General features: G+C 43.9%; 1 protein-coding gene across 1 annotated transcript; it reads right to left on the bottom strand.

Moving 5' to 3' along the window:
- Window positions 1-619: 619 nt before the first annotated feature.
- On the bottom strand, window positions 620-14,544 carry LOC139531641 (protein shisa-2-like). Its single transcript, XM_071328282.1, has 2 exons — window positions 13,271-14,544; window positions 620-5,340 (listed from the first exon to the last, which is right to left on the bottom strand). The coding sequence occupies exons 1-2, from the start codon at window positions 13,575-13,577 to the stop codon at window positions 4,760-4,762; spliced, it is 888 nt and encodes a 295-aa protein (XP_071184383.1). The 5' UTR covers window positions 13,578-14,544; the 3' UTR covers window positions 620-4,759.
- Between the last annotated feature and the right edge of the window lie 1,878 nt (window positions 14,545-16,422).

Genomic DNA, 16,422 nt, shown 5'->3' with positions numbered 1-16,422 from the left:
TGTCTACACTGGGTGGTACGGCTGTCTCTGTCTGTAATTAGTGTGTTTATAGGCATTAAGGTATGGTAACTAAGTATGATTTGTATGTTGTGTGTATGAACGGGAGAGTGTGAGAAAGACCAAGAGTGTGAGGCAACGAGTGTGTGTAACAGTGTGAGTGCTATATCTAGTGTGTATGTTGGCTACTCACTCCCCGAGACTGTTTTGTGGTTCGGCTCCTGCTGGCTGTCAGTTTTTACACTTGGGAGTGTTGTTTCTGTAGTTCTAGTTCTCGCCTCGTCTCTAAGCGTGTTAAAATCTCACAGCTCCTGCCAGGACCGAGTCAGCCATGGTGCTAGTCTTATGGCTACAGACGTTGCCTCTAACCTAACCATGGAACATGTGTTGTGTGGACTGGTGGTGGTGGTGGTGGTGGTGGTGGGGGTGGTGGGGGGGGGGGGTGTAAATGGATGGTTTAAGAACAGACATGGCCCAAACGACTGTGAGGTTAGCAGTATATTTCCTTTCTTAAGCCAGGCAAAACCTCAGCAATGTGTGTTTTCCTAATTCTAGAAACGTGTTAAATGGTAGCAGTTGAACTACAGGCAGAATGGACATATGACTCCATGAGAGTTTGGACTCTATTTCATATTTATTTATTATAATTCATATGAAAAATGGCACACTGAGCATGTACACATTCAACCTCAGGATACACGTGCGCGCACACACACACACACACACACACAGCTGATCATACAGACATTGTGCTTGAAATCCACGACACACACAGTCAGATTAGTCTGCTTTGGGACATTTATGCACTTATGCAATTTCATGAACTGACATTTGGGGCTGAACTGTGTGTTCAGAACCAGTTCTAAAGCAGGAGGGATTCCAGAGTCCAAAAGGCCCCTTTAAGACTAGCCACCCAATGTGACTGGCAGTTGTGACTTTCTAGGTATTTTTCTACCCTAATGAGGTGAAAAGAATTGACTCAAAATGTTGGAAATACCCTGAAACCTTCCAACAAAACTCCAGTCTACCTTCAGTTTGCACAGAGGGACAAATACACACACTTCTTTCACAGGAGGGAGGCTTAGTGAAGGGGAACAGTTTGATTGCATTATTAACTCTGCAGTCTTCAGAAGGCTGCCGATCACAGCTACACAGGGAGAGAGCACGGCACTCCTGTCTCACAGCTACACAGGGAGAGAGCACGGCACTCCTGTCTCACAGCTACACAGGGAGAGAGCACGGCACTCCTGTCTCACAGCTACACAGGGAGAGAGCACGACACTCCTGTCTCACAGCTACACAGGGAGAGAGCAGCACTCCTGTCTCACAGCTACACAGGGAGAGAGCACGACACTCCTGTCTCACAGCTACACAGGGAGAGAGCACGACACTCCTGTCTCACAGCTACACAGGGAGAGAGCAGCACTCCTGTCTCACAGCTACACAGGGAGAGAGCACGACACTCCTGTCTCACCGCTCCTTTCACCTTTCGTGCACATTTATTTCCAAATCCTTGTGTGAGTGTTTGTGTATTTTCTTGTGTGTGTGTGTGTATTTCTGCTCAGGGCAGTGGTGTGTGTGTGTGTGTGGGGGGTTGCGGGCGTCACAGTCTGTGTCCTGTGTTCACTTCATTGGACTTTAACCGGTCTACAGGGAGAGAGGGACTGCTTTTCACATCCCACCACCTGCATTTCCCATTACACACCACATATACTCATATACACACATCCACTCACAGTACCTCTGTTAACATAGAGCCATTCAGCACCACATATTGCTCACACACACACACACACACAGCACATACTGTACATATGAAGAGTTTCATTCCAAAACGCTAACCATTTTCAGAAATGTTAGTAAATTAGCTTTTATTGTTCAAAGAAATGATGAGTGCTGTGTTTTTCACTATCTAATCATGGCATGGGCTTGTTCAATGACAGATGTATTTGTTTGAAATCTATTACTTAATGGTTTCATTTCAGAGAGACAAATAATCATGTTTTTTTTGCAAAATGCTATATATCCACCTCACTCTGAGAGAAATAAGTAGTTCGTTTTTACACAGTCACATATTACAAAAAACTCAATTATACATTTGTGACATCAATATAAAAAAATACAAAATAAATCAATACGGTAATATGACATCTGTATGTAAAACTTTGACATTTTAGTCATTTAGCTGATGCTCTTATCCAGAGTGACTAACAGTTACAGTCCATTCATCTTAAGATAGCTAGGTGAGACAACCACATTAGTCAAACAGTATACCAACATTCCATTCCAGCTAAACGATGGATACATAGCATTTTGGGGGGAAAACACATTTTCATATGCATCTAAAATCTATTAATAAAAAATCTGAAAACAGTAATATTTTACACACACATGAAGGTACCCATAAGTAATCATTTCTGATTAAAAAAAATTAAAAACACGTGAAAAATTGGTTGATATAGCGTTTTGGAAATAAACTCTTCATATATTCACAATTCACATACAGTACACACACAGGACACAGCACCTCACAACCTGTACTGTACATACACACATTCCCTCATTTACACATACAACAGATACTACATGGACAAACTTCAAGATGTTAAACACATGTACGTACAGTGCCTTGCAAAAGTATTCATCCCCCTTGGCATTTTTCCTATTTTGTTGCATTACAACCTGTAATTTAAATGTATTTTTATTTGGATTTCATGTAATGGACGTACACAAAATAGTCCAAATTGGTAAAGTGAAATGAAAAATATAACTTGTTTCAAAAAATTCTAAAAAATACAAAAGTGGTGTGTCACCCCCTTTGCTATGAAGCCCCTAAATAAGATCTGGTGCAACCAATTACCTTCAGAAGTCACATAATTAGTTAAAGTCCACCTGTGTGCAATCTAAGTGTCACATGATCTGTTCCATGATTTCAATATATATATATACACCTGTTCTGAAAGGCCCCAGAGTCTGCAACACCACTAAGCAAGGGGCACCACCAAGCAAGCGGCACCATGAAGACCAAGGAGCTCTCCAAACAGGTCAGGGACAAAGTTGTGGAGAAATACAGATCAGGGTTGGGTTATAAAAAAATATCAGAAACTTTGAACATCCCATGGAGCACCATTAATTCCATTATTAAAAAATTGAAAGAATATAGCACCACAACAAACCTTCCAAGAGAGGGCCGCCCACCAAAACTCACGGTCCAGGCAAGGAGGGCATTAACCAGAGAGGCAGCAAAGATACCAAAAATAACCCTGAAGGAGCATGCAAAGCTCCACAGTGGAGATTGGAGTATCTGTCCATAGGACCACTTTAAGCCGTACACTCCACAGAGTTTGGCTTTACGGAAGAGTGACCAGAAAAAAGCCATTGCTTAAAGAAAAAAATAAGCAAACACGTTTGGTGTTCGCCAAAAGGCATGTGGGAGACTCCCCAAACATATGGAAGAAGGTACTCTGGTCAGATGAGACTAAAATTGAGCTTTTAGGCCGTCAAGGAAAACGCTATGTCTGGCGCAAACCCAACACCTCGCATCACCCCGAGAACAACATCCCCACAGTGAAGCATGGTGGTGGCAGCATCATGCTGTGGGGATGTTTTTCATCGGCAGGGACTGGGAAACTGGTCAGAATTGAAGGAATGATGGATGGCGCTAAATACAGGGGAATTCTTGAGGGAAACCTGTTTCAGTCTTCCAGAGATTTGAGACTGGGACGGAGGTTCACCTTCCATCAGGACAATGACACTGAGCACACTGCTAAAGCAACACTTGAGTGGTTTAAGGGGAAACATTTAAATGTCTTGGAATGGCCTAGTTAAAGCCCAGACCTCAATCCAATTGAGAATCTGTGGTATGACTTAAAGATTGCTGTTCACCAGCGGAACCCATCCAACTTGAAGGAGCTGGAGCAGTTTTGCCTTGAAGAATTGGCAAAAGTCCTAGTGGCTAGATGTGCCAAGCTTATAGAGACATATCCCAAGAGACTTGCCGCTGTAATTGCTGCAAAAGGTGGCTCTATAAAGTATTGACTTTGGGGGGTGAAGAGTTATGCACGCTCAAGTTTTCAGTTTTTTTGTGTTATTTCTTGTTTGTTTCACCCAAAAAATATTTTGCATCTTCAAAGTGGTAGGCATGTTGTGTAAATCAAATGATACAACCCCCCCCCAAAATCTATTTTAATTCCAGGTTGTAAGGCAACAAAATAGGAAAAATGTCAAGGGGTTGAATACTTTCGCAAGCCACTGTATGCTGAGAGTCGTTGGCCATGGTGAGTAGCATAACCCCTCTATGTGATTGTGTTTTCTTGAATGAGGACATCCAGAAAGATGTACCCCTTTCTTGTCCTCACATACTCCATCTTGGGGTGAGGTTGACTCAGTCAGAATGATTACCCTGAGGCAACGTAATATCACACACATCCCACTAGGCACAGAAGTCAATTCAACGTCTATTCCACGTTGGTTCAACGTCATTTAATTGAAATAATGTGGAAACATCGTTGATTCAACCAGTGTGTGCCCAGTGGGATGTAGGACAGACACACACACGCAACACACTGTGGCTGGCACAGATCCCAGCTTGGGTTTTACGAGTCCTCTGTGTGAGCCAGAGTCCATATCATTCTCTCTCTAAGCTGGCGAGCTCCCAATGTCCCCATAAGGTTTCTCACGCAGTCTCCGTAAGGTTTTCTGGCAGAGTTCCACAAAGTCCTCACACGGTCTGTTACACACAGTCACCAAAATGGCCCCTTCCTCAAACTGTTACTGGAGGGTACTTCTGCTCACTGGTGACACTGGCCACACTGGTGGGTGGGGGGTAGGGGGACTGCAGCTGTCTGTAGCCCCCCTGGGTGGGGTCCAGGTAGACCCCCTGGGGCGGGGACATGTGGTGGGTGGCGTAGCCGATGTACTGGGGGTGGATGAACTGTCCCTGGTGGGGCATGATCTGGGTGGCCTGCTGGCAGTTGAGCACGGAGAAGTTGGTGGGCATGTTGACAAAGACACTGGCGTCTGTAGGCAGACAGCAGGATGCCTGGGTGCGCATCATGGGCTGGGGGGCCGGGCGAGGCACCTGGGCAGGAGGAGCAGAGGAACTGGACGACGTGGCTGTGCTTGATTGGCGGGAGGAGGAACCGCGAGACGTGCTCACGCTGGCCATCATGGGAATGGTCTCCAGGAGACGGCCGCCACCAGACCCGCCTCCTCCCCCACCCCCTGACGACAGTTCCTGTTTGGGGCGGAGACAGCGGCAGCAGCACACGGCAACGACGGAACCCACCAGGACGAAGGCCACGAATACAGAGCCCACGATCAGGAAGGGAACGTAAATGGGTACTGAAAAGAGAGAGAGAAAGAGAGAAAGGTATTGTCAGTGATCTGACGATAACACATGGATTTTCAACCAAAAATGTCTGTTCTCTTTCTCTCATTATCAAATACACAGTATGACAGGAATGACAGTACGATAGGAATCAAGCAGCAGGCTCATTCTCTCTATAACAAGTAGAGCAGAGCGAGGACAGAACTTCCTCAGACCATAACCACTTACGCCCTCAGAGAAAACAAACTGAACACAGTACAACAGCAACATGATGAAGTGATTTATTTTCTGCCATCAAGACATTTGACATGATTTTGGAAAATGCACTCTTTGCTTGAATGAGTAAAGTTGAAAGACTACGAGTCAACCACCATGAGGAAACCAGGTTGTCTAGAGTTTAAACCAAGAGCTTTTACAGTCACGTGTTTCAACCTCACCCACAAACACAAATCTCCCACGTGAGTGAAGGAGAGATAGAGACAACGAGATAAAAGACAAAAGATGTGGAGACAAAAGGAGAGGAAGAAAGGGATAGACAGAGGTGGACTAGTGGCGTGTCCCCAGGGGGCCCCAGGCCCTCATTAGTACTTATCAACTTTGTTTTCATCTGTTATAATCCTGCACGCCCAGCTGTGACCCCACCCCCCCCCTCCCCCGCCGACCCTGCACCCCTCTGTGTGTGTGTGTGTGTGTGTGTGTGTGTGTGTGTGTGTGTGTGTGTGTGTGTGTGTGTGTGTGTGTGTGTGTGTGTGTGTGTGTGTTTGATCTGTGTTTATGTCTGTGTGAGGGGGGATTCTGTCTCATACCAAAGTTATGCAGACAGAATTTGTTATGTGGGTACTCTTGCCCTTTTCTCATATATAAATCCACATCACGCCACGCCCTTCAAGACAAAATAGTCACTTAAACTGTATAGAGGCAGCATTAAGACATATTGAGAGTGGCATTAACGGTGGCTTGTTTGGAGTAGTGAAACAGGCCACATTACAGGCCTAATCCCATCCATATTTTCAGTATTATAAAGGCCAACCTTTCAGTAGGGCTCTAATGTACACTACATCTATCTTTCTGTAACTGTGTTTAATATAACCCCTGTGACTCTGGACATGAAACAGGCTACTGTGTGTTAGATCTGCATGATTCTGTGATAATTAGCATATAATTTACCCCTCTAAGGACCATAACAGAGTACATAGCTGTTCTTCTACCATGTGTCTACTGTAAATCAGCTCCAGGAAGTACAGTAATCACGTTATGAGCATTAGACCGTCTGTCTGCCTGTTGTAGTGATTGAAGATGACTTGCTAATCAAGCAGTAGGCTAACTCTCTTACAGAGTGAAGTAGATAATGGCAGCGTAGCCTAATACAGTGTAAACAAGGTGGTTCATACTAAATGTTTTTTTGGGGGGGAGGTAACTTTTGACCCAACAGTGAGCACTCATGGGGAATGTTGGCAGCAATGGGCCGAGAGGTGTTACACACACACACACACATCCTTTTGGAGCACAATGATATTACAACTGATTTCATGTGATGTATTGTTCCTCTGGTGAAGTTGCTCATTTTCCAGTTTGAATATTCCAGTGTTATGGAGTATAACCCTGAGAAATGCAGTGACTCGGTTCCTCTGTTGTTTTCTTTTTCATTCTGTCTGTCTGTCTGTCTGTCTGTCTGTCTGTCTGTCTGTCTGTCTGTCTGTCTGTCTGTCTGTGTCTCTCCCTCTCTCTGTCTCTTTGTCAGTCTCTCTTTCTCGTATCAACATCAAAAGTCACCAGCATTTCTAAGGACCTTTATAGAACTCTAAAGTCTGAAGCTATAGGCACTCCCCACTGGTCACAGACGTCAATTCAACATCTATTCCACGTTGGTTCAACATCATTTCTTTGACATGACTCCGAAACAACGTTGATTCAACCAGTGTGTGCCCAGTTGGCCATTAGATTACTGTAATTCTGGGACAACAGACCAACTGGAAAGTGACTTCACTGACATTTTCAACCTGTCCCTGACCGAGTCTGTAATGTTTCAAGCAGACCACCATAGTCCCTGTGCCCAAGAAAGCGAAGGTAACCTGCCTAAATGTTAGTTAGTTTGTTTGTTGGTTTGGCAATGCCACTGTCAGCCAGAGAAATATGCTGAGAAGGATTATCACCACAGCAAGCAAGGTACTTGGAGTCAAACAGACAGGCCTGGATGAGATCTTTAAGGTCAGGGCCCTCCGCAAGGCTCACAAAATCATTTTAGACCCAAGCCACCACCTGTACCCGGACTTTGAACTACTCCCCTCTGAGCGCAGGTATAGGGCACCCCTCAGCAGGAAAAACAGAACTAAACAATAATTTGTGCCAGGTGTGATATCCCTCCAAAATGCTTGGGGCTAATGTTCCCATCGACCCAGTAAGGTCAGCAGGCTAGACTCTTTGGTCTAGCCTGCTGTACAGTTGAAGTCGGAAGTTTACATACAGTTAGGTTGGAGTCATTAAAACTTGTTTTTCAACCACTCCACAAATTTCTTGTTAACAAACTATAGTTTTGGCAAGTCGATTAGGGCATCTACTTTGTGCATGACAGAAGTCATTTTTCCAACAATTGTTTACAGACAGTTTATTTCACTGTATCACAATTCCAGTGGGTCAGAAGTTTACATACACTAAGTTGACTGTGCCTTTTAAACAGCTTGGAAAATTCCAGAAAATTATGTCATGGTTTTAGAAGCGTCTGATAGGCTAATTGACATCATTTGAGTCATTTGGAGGTGTACTTGTGGATGTATTTCAAGGCCTACCTTCAAACTCAGTGCCTCTTTGCTTGACATCATGGGAAAATCAAAATCAGCCAAGACCTCAGAAAAAAAATTGTAGACCTCCACAAGTCTGGTTCATCCTTGGGAGCAATTTCCAAACGCCTGAAGGTACCACGTTCATCTGTACAAACAATAGTACGAAAGTATAAAGACCATGGGACCACGCAGCCGTCATACCGCTCAGGAAGGAGACGCGTTCTGTCTCCTAGAGATGAACGTACTTTGGTGCGAAAAATGCTAATCAATCCCAGAACAACAGCAAAGGACATTTAAAAAATATATATGTTTACCTTTATTTAACTAGGCAAGTCTGTTATGAACAAATTCTTATTTTCAATGACGGCCTAGGAACAGTGGGTTAACTGCCTTGTTCAGGGGCAGAACGACAGATTTTTACCTTGTCAGCTCTGGGATTCGATCTTGCAAACTTTCGGTTACTAGTCCAACGCGCTAAACACTAGGCCACTAGGCTACCTGCCGCCCATTGTGAAGATGCTGGAGGAAGCAGGTAAAAAAGTATCTATATCCACAGTAAAACGAGTCCTATATCGACATAACCTGAATGGCCGCTCAGCAAGGAAGAAGCCACTGCTCCAAAACCGCCATATAAAAGCCAGACTACGGTTTGCAACTGCACATGGGGACAAAGATCGTACTTTTTGGAGAAATGTCCTCTGGTCTGATGAAACAAAAATAGAACTGTTTGGCCATAATGACCATCATTATGTTTGGAGGAAAAAGGGGGAGACTTGCAAGCCGGAGAACACCATCCCAACCGTGAAGCACGGGGGTGGCAGCATCATGTTGTGGGGGTGCTTTGCTGCAGGAGGGACTGGTGCACTTCACAAAATAGATGGCATCATGAGGAATGAAAATTATGTGGATATATTGAAGCAATATCTCAAGACATCAGTCAGGAAGTTAAAGCTTGGTCGCAAATGGATCTTCCAAATGGACAATGACCCCAAGCATACTTCCAAAGTTGTGGCAAAATGGCTTAAGGACAACAAAGTCAAGGTATTGGAGTGGCCATCACAAAGCCCTGACCTCAATCCTATAGAAAATTTGTGGGCAGAACTGAAAAAGCGTGTGTGAGCAAGGAGACCTACAAACCTGACTCAGTTACACCAGCTCTGTCAGGAGGAATGGGCCAAAATTCACCCAACTTTGTGTGGAAGGCTACCCAAAACGTTTGACCCAAGTTAAACAATTTAAAGGCAATGCTACTGAATACTAATTGAGTGTATGTAAACTTCTGACCCACTGGGAATGTGATGAAAGAAATAAAAGCTGAAATAAAGAATTCTCTCTACTATTAAATGTAAATGTAATTATTCTGACATTTCACATTCTTAAACTTAAACTCCAACAACATCATTATGTTTGCTGACAAAACAACAGTGGTAGGCCTGATCACCGACAACGATGAGACAGCCTATAGGGAGGTGCCAGAACAACAACCTCTCCCTCAATGTGAGCAAGACAAAGGAGCTGATCGTGGACTACAGGAAAAGGAGGGCCAAACAGGCCCCCATTAACATTGACGGGGCTGAAGTTCTACAGCTGCACCATCGAGAGCATCCTGACCGGTTGCATCACCGCCTGGTATGGCAACTGTTCGGCATCCGACCGTAAGGCGCTACAGAGGGTGGTGATTTAGTTCCAGTACATCACTGGGGCCAAGCTTCCTGCCATCCAGGACCTATATACTAGGCGGTGTCAGAGGAAGGCCCCAAAAATTGTCAAAAACTCCAGTCACCCAATTCATAGATGGCAAGCGGTACCGGAGCGCCAAGTTTAGGTACAAAAGGCTCCTTAATAGCTTCTACCCCCAAGCCATAAGACTGCTGAACAATTAATCAATTGGCCTCCCAGACTATTTACATTGACACCCTCCCCCGCTACTCACTGTTTATTATCTATGCATAGTCACTTTACCCCTACCTACATGTACAAACTACCTCAACTAACCTGTATATAGCCTCGTTATTGTTATTTTATTGTTACATTTTATTTTATTTTTACTTTATTTCATTTAGTAAATATTTCTTTAACTCTATTTCTTGAACTGCATTATTGGTTAAGTCTACACCTGTTGTATTCGGCGCATGTGACAAATAAAATGTCATTTTATTTGAACAGCTGACTAGACTAGATTTAGCCTAGATAGTTTCTCCCTCTTCTGTACTCTGAGACACTACGACATCAATAATCTGAGACCATGACCTATTTCCTACTGAACAGCAACAGTGTCAGTTTAAATATCTCGCCGGCAAGATAATTCCAGGGGTCCTCTCCTTTCCTGAATCCAACACATGTTCCTTAATGTTGAATGTTACGCTCTGTTTGTTGTTCTTAATGCATATATAATATCCTCCTCGGGGTTATTCATTGACGTGGCTGTGTGTATCTTTGCTTCATGATTAATACTTTGCCCTGTAGATGAACAATATATAAAATGTACAAAGGGTGCCTTGCACGACAAAATACTTCCTTTTTGGCTCTTGGGAGAAAAACCCTCCATACTTTTAGTTATTTTGGCAACTGTATGAAAATGTAAATAGCTCTTTCTGGAGTGATAAGGGATGATTGTTTCAACAAATGCCAAGAGAGAAGCATACTATAGGTTACTCTACAAGAAAGGCATGCTCTGTTGATGCAGATGTTTAATATCTGGACTAAGTCTAGCCAACTATTATTTTTCTTTGAAAAATTACCAATGCAAGATTTTGGAGTCATAGTAAATGTGCCTCTCATTTTGCATAATTCAATTATGTAATTTCTCTTTTCTTCCTACAAACTCTGATGTTATGAAAAAGATGGAAACATGTTGGAAACAAGAGATTAAGACCTAATACCAGTTGAGACCTTTAAGTTTTTCAGCAAATCTACTTTCAATACAAATTATAAAGAGTTATGACATCTGTTCTTCCAATCACACCCAATTATTAATACTTAATCACTACTAAACCTGAGATGAAGTTATAATGTGACATTATTAGGGGCTTCTGTTCCGTGGCAATGGGTTATATGGACACCCTAGTCATCCGCAACATAAAAAGGCCAGCCCGCAGAAAATCATGTGAAGGTAACCAGACAAACAGACGTCACTTTAGCTCAGCAAACTTCTGGAACACTCAAGGGATCCCCACTCTCGAGGTGTTCTGAATGGAAATCAACACGCAAGCGCGGGGAAATGATCCATATCGCGATTTGTTTTTATGAACAGAGCTGTCAGCGCCGTTGCGAACCACTGCCCTAAAGATCCGGTCAAGTCCAAACATGATCCTCATGGGGACAGAGCTCCTGCTCTGCATTCCCTGCGGCGCGCGCTTTTGTTAGAGCTAGAACAAACACAGATATTTATAATGCAACGCAGCACAATTTGCCATTTGTGAGTGAGTCGGTAGTTGGTTGACTTTCTGGTGTCCACTGTCTCTGTAGCCGAAATACTCATGCAACCCTCACTTGCCACGTTGCATGCGCGAGCATTGAAACATAAATTTACACATCACATTTACATTTTAGTCATTTAGCAGATGCTCTTATCCTGAGCAATTTACAGGAGCAATTAGGGTTAAGTGCCTTGCTCAAGGGCACATCGACGTGCATGTACCAGGGTCTACTGGAGCCAAGTGCTAAAATAGATGGAGGCAGGTAGCCTAGTGGTTAGCGTGTAGGGGTGGGGGGGGGGGTAGCCTAGTGGTTAGAGTGTAGGGGTGTCAGGTAGCCTAGTGGCTAGAGTGTAGGGGCGTCAGGTAGCCTAGTGGTTAGAGAGTAGGGGCGTCAGGTAGCCTATTGGTTAGAGTGTAGGGGCGTCAGGTAGCCTAGTGGTTAGAGTGTAGGGGCGTCAGGTAGCCTATTGGTTAGAGTGTAGGGGTGGGGAGGTAGCATAGTGGTTAGAGTGTGGGGGGGGGGGGTAGCCTAGTGGTTAGAGTGTAGGGGTGTCAGGTAGCCTAGTGGCTAGAGTGTAGGGGCGTCAGGTAGCCTAGTGGTTAGAGTGTAGGGGCGTCAGGTAGCCTAGTGGTAGTGGCTAGAGTGTAGGGGCGTCAGGTAGCCTAGTGGTAGTGGTTAGAGTGTAGGGGTGTCAGGTAGCCTAGTGGCTAGAGTGTAGGGGCGTCAGGTAGCCTAGTGGTTCGAGTGTTGGGCCAGTAACTGAAAGGTCACTAGTTTGAATACCCAATCCAACAAGGTGCATAATCTGCCAATGTGCCCTTCAGCAAGGCACTTAATCCTAATTTTCCCCAGGGGTGCTGTACTACTATGGCTGACCCTGTAAAACAACTAATTTCACTGTACCTATCTGGTGTATGTGACAATAAAACATTAATTATTGTATTTGACTAAATCAACATGTTTAGATTGTGGCTGGTGTAACCATGGTGTTAGACGCCCATCATTGAAGTCATTTGTGTTGACAAGGGGCACAAGGGGCATTGCACAAAACAAAGTAGTCATCTAACCAATCAGAGTATCAAAGACAATGAAGAATTTTCAAACTCCTGTTTTACACAAGTGTGTTCTGGCTCTGGCCCAACCCATCGGTTCCTTGACCAATCAGACTGCCCCGAATGTGTTCACGTTTGGGGTACTCAGATCCAGACTCGTTACAGAGAAGAAACTAATGTCCATGGGCGTGGCGTAGCGTTTGGCCGGAGTAGGGAGTCTGGGTAGCCAGGCAAACTCCTCTGCAGCTGTCGCTGCCAACTGAAGCGGAATATAGGCCTACTGCATCTGTTTAAGCGATTGTTAAGATCCCAGATAGAGATAGTGTTTGGAAAAACTAGAACATACCCACATTTTTGAAATAACGAAGAACCCCATACCTCCAACTTAAATTAGACCTGTGTAATTTGTTCCAGTCCTGGGCCAGTGTAGCCTAACCTTTAAACATAGGCAATTAGGCCCACTCTTTCTGTCTCACTCTCAACTACTTGGAAATGCAATATTGCTGGTGTATAACAATTAAGTTAAACAATTTAAACTAGACCAGTATGAAATCTAATTTATAAAATACATTATAATTTTGAGTAGACAATGAGAGCTTTGCAGCCTTAAGGCAGAGCGTTTGGCAGGCACACAGCTGCTATGGCCCCTAAAGCTGACCGTGCTTGGCCAGACAGAGAGACAGAGTTCTTACCTGCGCCCGTATCCTTGTTCTCCTTGCTGTTGGTGCCCGGTTCCTGGGCTTGCTTGTCGTTTTCACAAGTACCCTGGTCCAGCCGTGCTTCAGTGCTGGAGCAGCAGTACCGGAGCTCGCATTTCCCGCAGCAGATGATGGCATCCTCACCATCAAACTTCTCCGGGCACTGGAAGCCCTCTCTCCAGGTGCCCTGGGTGTCATGCCAACCGTGACAGTACTCTCCACTCGCCTTAACGTCAATAATAACCAGGAGTAGAGTTACAACCACGGTGACAGACATTAGGAGACCTCGGCCACCCCACATCCCGACCCCGGTACCCGTGTGGGCGCGCTATAAGAGACAGAGGGTTTGTTTCTCTTTCTCTACGGCTCTAACCTGGTTACTGGAGTGATACGGTGGATGGATGAAATTAAAGAGATAGTGGCGACAAAGTGGAAACAAAACAAAACGTTTTTGAAACTGTCATTTGACAGTTGAATTCCGTGCATAGCCTAACTCAATAGATCCACACATTTGTCACCAAAGCGCTCCTTTTAAAAGTATCCACTGTTCGAAGTGTATCACAAGATTCCAAGTAGTTTATTTACGATTGTTTTGGAAATAAACCATGATACCCAGAACATAAATACATTTGAAACCAATCTTATAAATAGCCTATTGTTTCATAGAGCTTATTTCACTCTCCATTCCACGGCTGTGAGCTCTGCTAGTCCCGGGAAACATCAATCCAGGCTGAACGGAATCGCTCTGGCACCGAAGCGAGGCTGTCCATGGTCTCCTGAAAATGCACTTCTCGGATGACTTTCCCCCAAATAGCAGCGAAACCAACACTGGCTTTACATGTAATCCATACGCGCCCTGCGAGTGTCCTCGCGAAATCTTCCTCTGTCCAGTCCACCAGCCCAGCAAGTTGTGTTTGTCCTCTTCTAATGCATGTCGATGAACTCCTCCAAACGTTTCTACAGTAGATTAACATATAGGAAACTAGACCATGAGACTAAATTCGAACAGAGCATGTTATTCACGGTTTCTTGTGGATAGTCTACGTCAGAAAGATCCGTGCAAGAGATATCAATTGTGCACCCATTCATACAGTATTGCCTCCCAGTCTGAGTCCATCTAGGGCGAGAGTGCTTCGAATTAGCGTGTCCCGTTTCAATGGAAGGTGGGCAACAGTTAAACTTCCGCTTGCGCATTGGTCACTGACATGTTCCTAGACTTTTCAGTGCTCAGCCAGCCAGCCAGTTGTCAGTGTGAACAAGTGTCACTGCGCTCAGTTCTGAAGAGCCCCTCCGCTTTCCGAGGGTAGCCCCCGTGCGGTGTTGGGTGTGGTTACCCCCTTGGGACCCCTGCGCGCACAATGGAAGGCCCGATTGTTGAATGGAGTGCACGTATTGACTGCTGGCCGAGAGTAGCTCTCACTCATACATTATCACCTTAAATTGACTTGTGTGCATACAAACTATGGCCAAGACGCACGCACGTACACACACACACACACACACACACACACACACACACACACACACACACACACACACACACACACACACACACACACACACACACATAGTTGGATATTAATAGGCCCTATCAAGTGAATGCTAACTCATTACCTACCTACTTATTGCATGCTCAGTGTTCATGGCCTTGGGAATAAGGTGTATTCTACAAGAGCTAGAAAATTACAAAAGTAGTTATGGTATAGGCCTCGTTATGCTATGTGTACAGTGATATAGGCCTCGTTATGCTATGTGTACAGTGGTATAGGCCTCGTTATGCTATGTGTACAGTGATATAGGCCTCGTTATGCTATGTGTACAGTGATATAGGCCTCGTTATGCTATGTGTACAGTGATATAGGCCTCGTTATGCTATGTGTACAGTGATATAGGCCTCGTTATGCTATGTGTACAGTGATATAGGCCTCGTTATGCTATGTGTACAGTGATATAGGCCTCGTTATGCTATGTATACAGTGATATAGGCCTCGTTATGCTATGTGTACAGTGATATAGGCCTCGTTATGCTATGTGTACAGTGACGAAAAAGTACCCAATTAAAGATTCCTTTATAGAAAATGACTCAAGTGAAAGCCATCCAGTAAAATACTACTTGAGTAAAAGTTAAAAGTGTCTGGTTTTAAATATACTTAACTATCAAAAGTAAATCTATTTGCTAAAATATACATAAGTATCCAATTTAGAAGTATATATCATTTCAAATGCCCTATTTTACGTAACCCAGATGGCAAGATTGTGATGTTTTTCTAATTTATGGAAAGCCTGGGCCAAACTCCAACACTCAGACATCTTTACAAAGGAAGCATTTGTGTTTAATGAGTCCACCAGATCAGAGGCAGTAGGGATGACCAAGGATAATCTCTTGATAACTGCGTTTCTTTAGGGATGTAGTGGAGTAAAAGTAAAAGTTGTCAAAAATATAAATAGTATATTTATATACAAAACTACTTAAGTAGTACTTTAAAGTATTTTTACTTAAGTACTTTACACCACTGTATGTGTAGGTCTACTGTTCAATCATCGAGCACATTTGAAACATTAGTGAAGTTGAAAATCATTCGTTAGATGACATTGCCACCTGGTGGTTATAAATATTAGTACACATGACAGTATAACATTGTTTTCCATAAATTACACAAATTATGCAAATTATTTACATTGTTTATATTTTGGGGGGGGACGTGATGAATAGTTGGCCTATGTTTCAGGTCATTTTATTTTCACTATTCAGCCCTGTCTGAAGCTCCCACTAGCTACACTACACCCTTTACTTTTGGCTATGTTGAAGACTACCTTTCCCATCATGCTCTACTGTAAAATAGCGTCCTTGGTAACTAGGAATGCAAGTTATTTAACCCAGAAGCGCGCAACTGTTGGATACACAGCACAGGTGTTGTGACGAACAGCTCGCGTGAACGCGCACGCACTCAATTGCTTGCTAGTTGAGATTTCTGATCACGTTAGGCTGCGTTTCATTTTATTTTATGTCGTTTTCATCGCGGGGGAAGCGCTAGTAATGTCTGCAGTTTTCGGTTTGGCTATTTGTTTCAAGTGTATTAGTCTATAAATAAATATCTTTGCCAAAATTCGTAATCTCGTCATCTTGTTCTGAAATGTTTATTACT

Source organism: Salvelinus alpinus, chromosome 10 (genome assembly GCF_045679555.1).
Source record: "Salvelinus alpinus chromosome 10, SLU_Salpinus.1, whole genome shotgun sequence".
NCBI classification, from domain to species: Eukaryota; Metazoa; Chordata; class Actinopteri; order Salmoniformes; family Salmonidae; genus Salvelinus; species Salvelinus alpinus.
The sequence above is the reverse complement of the archived record's forward strand: the minus strand, read 5'-3'. Positions and strand labels throughout refer to the sequence as shown.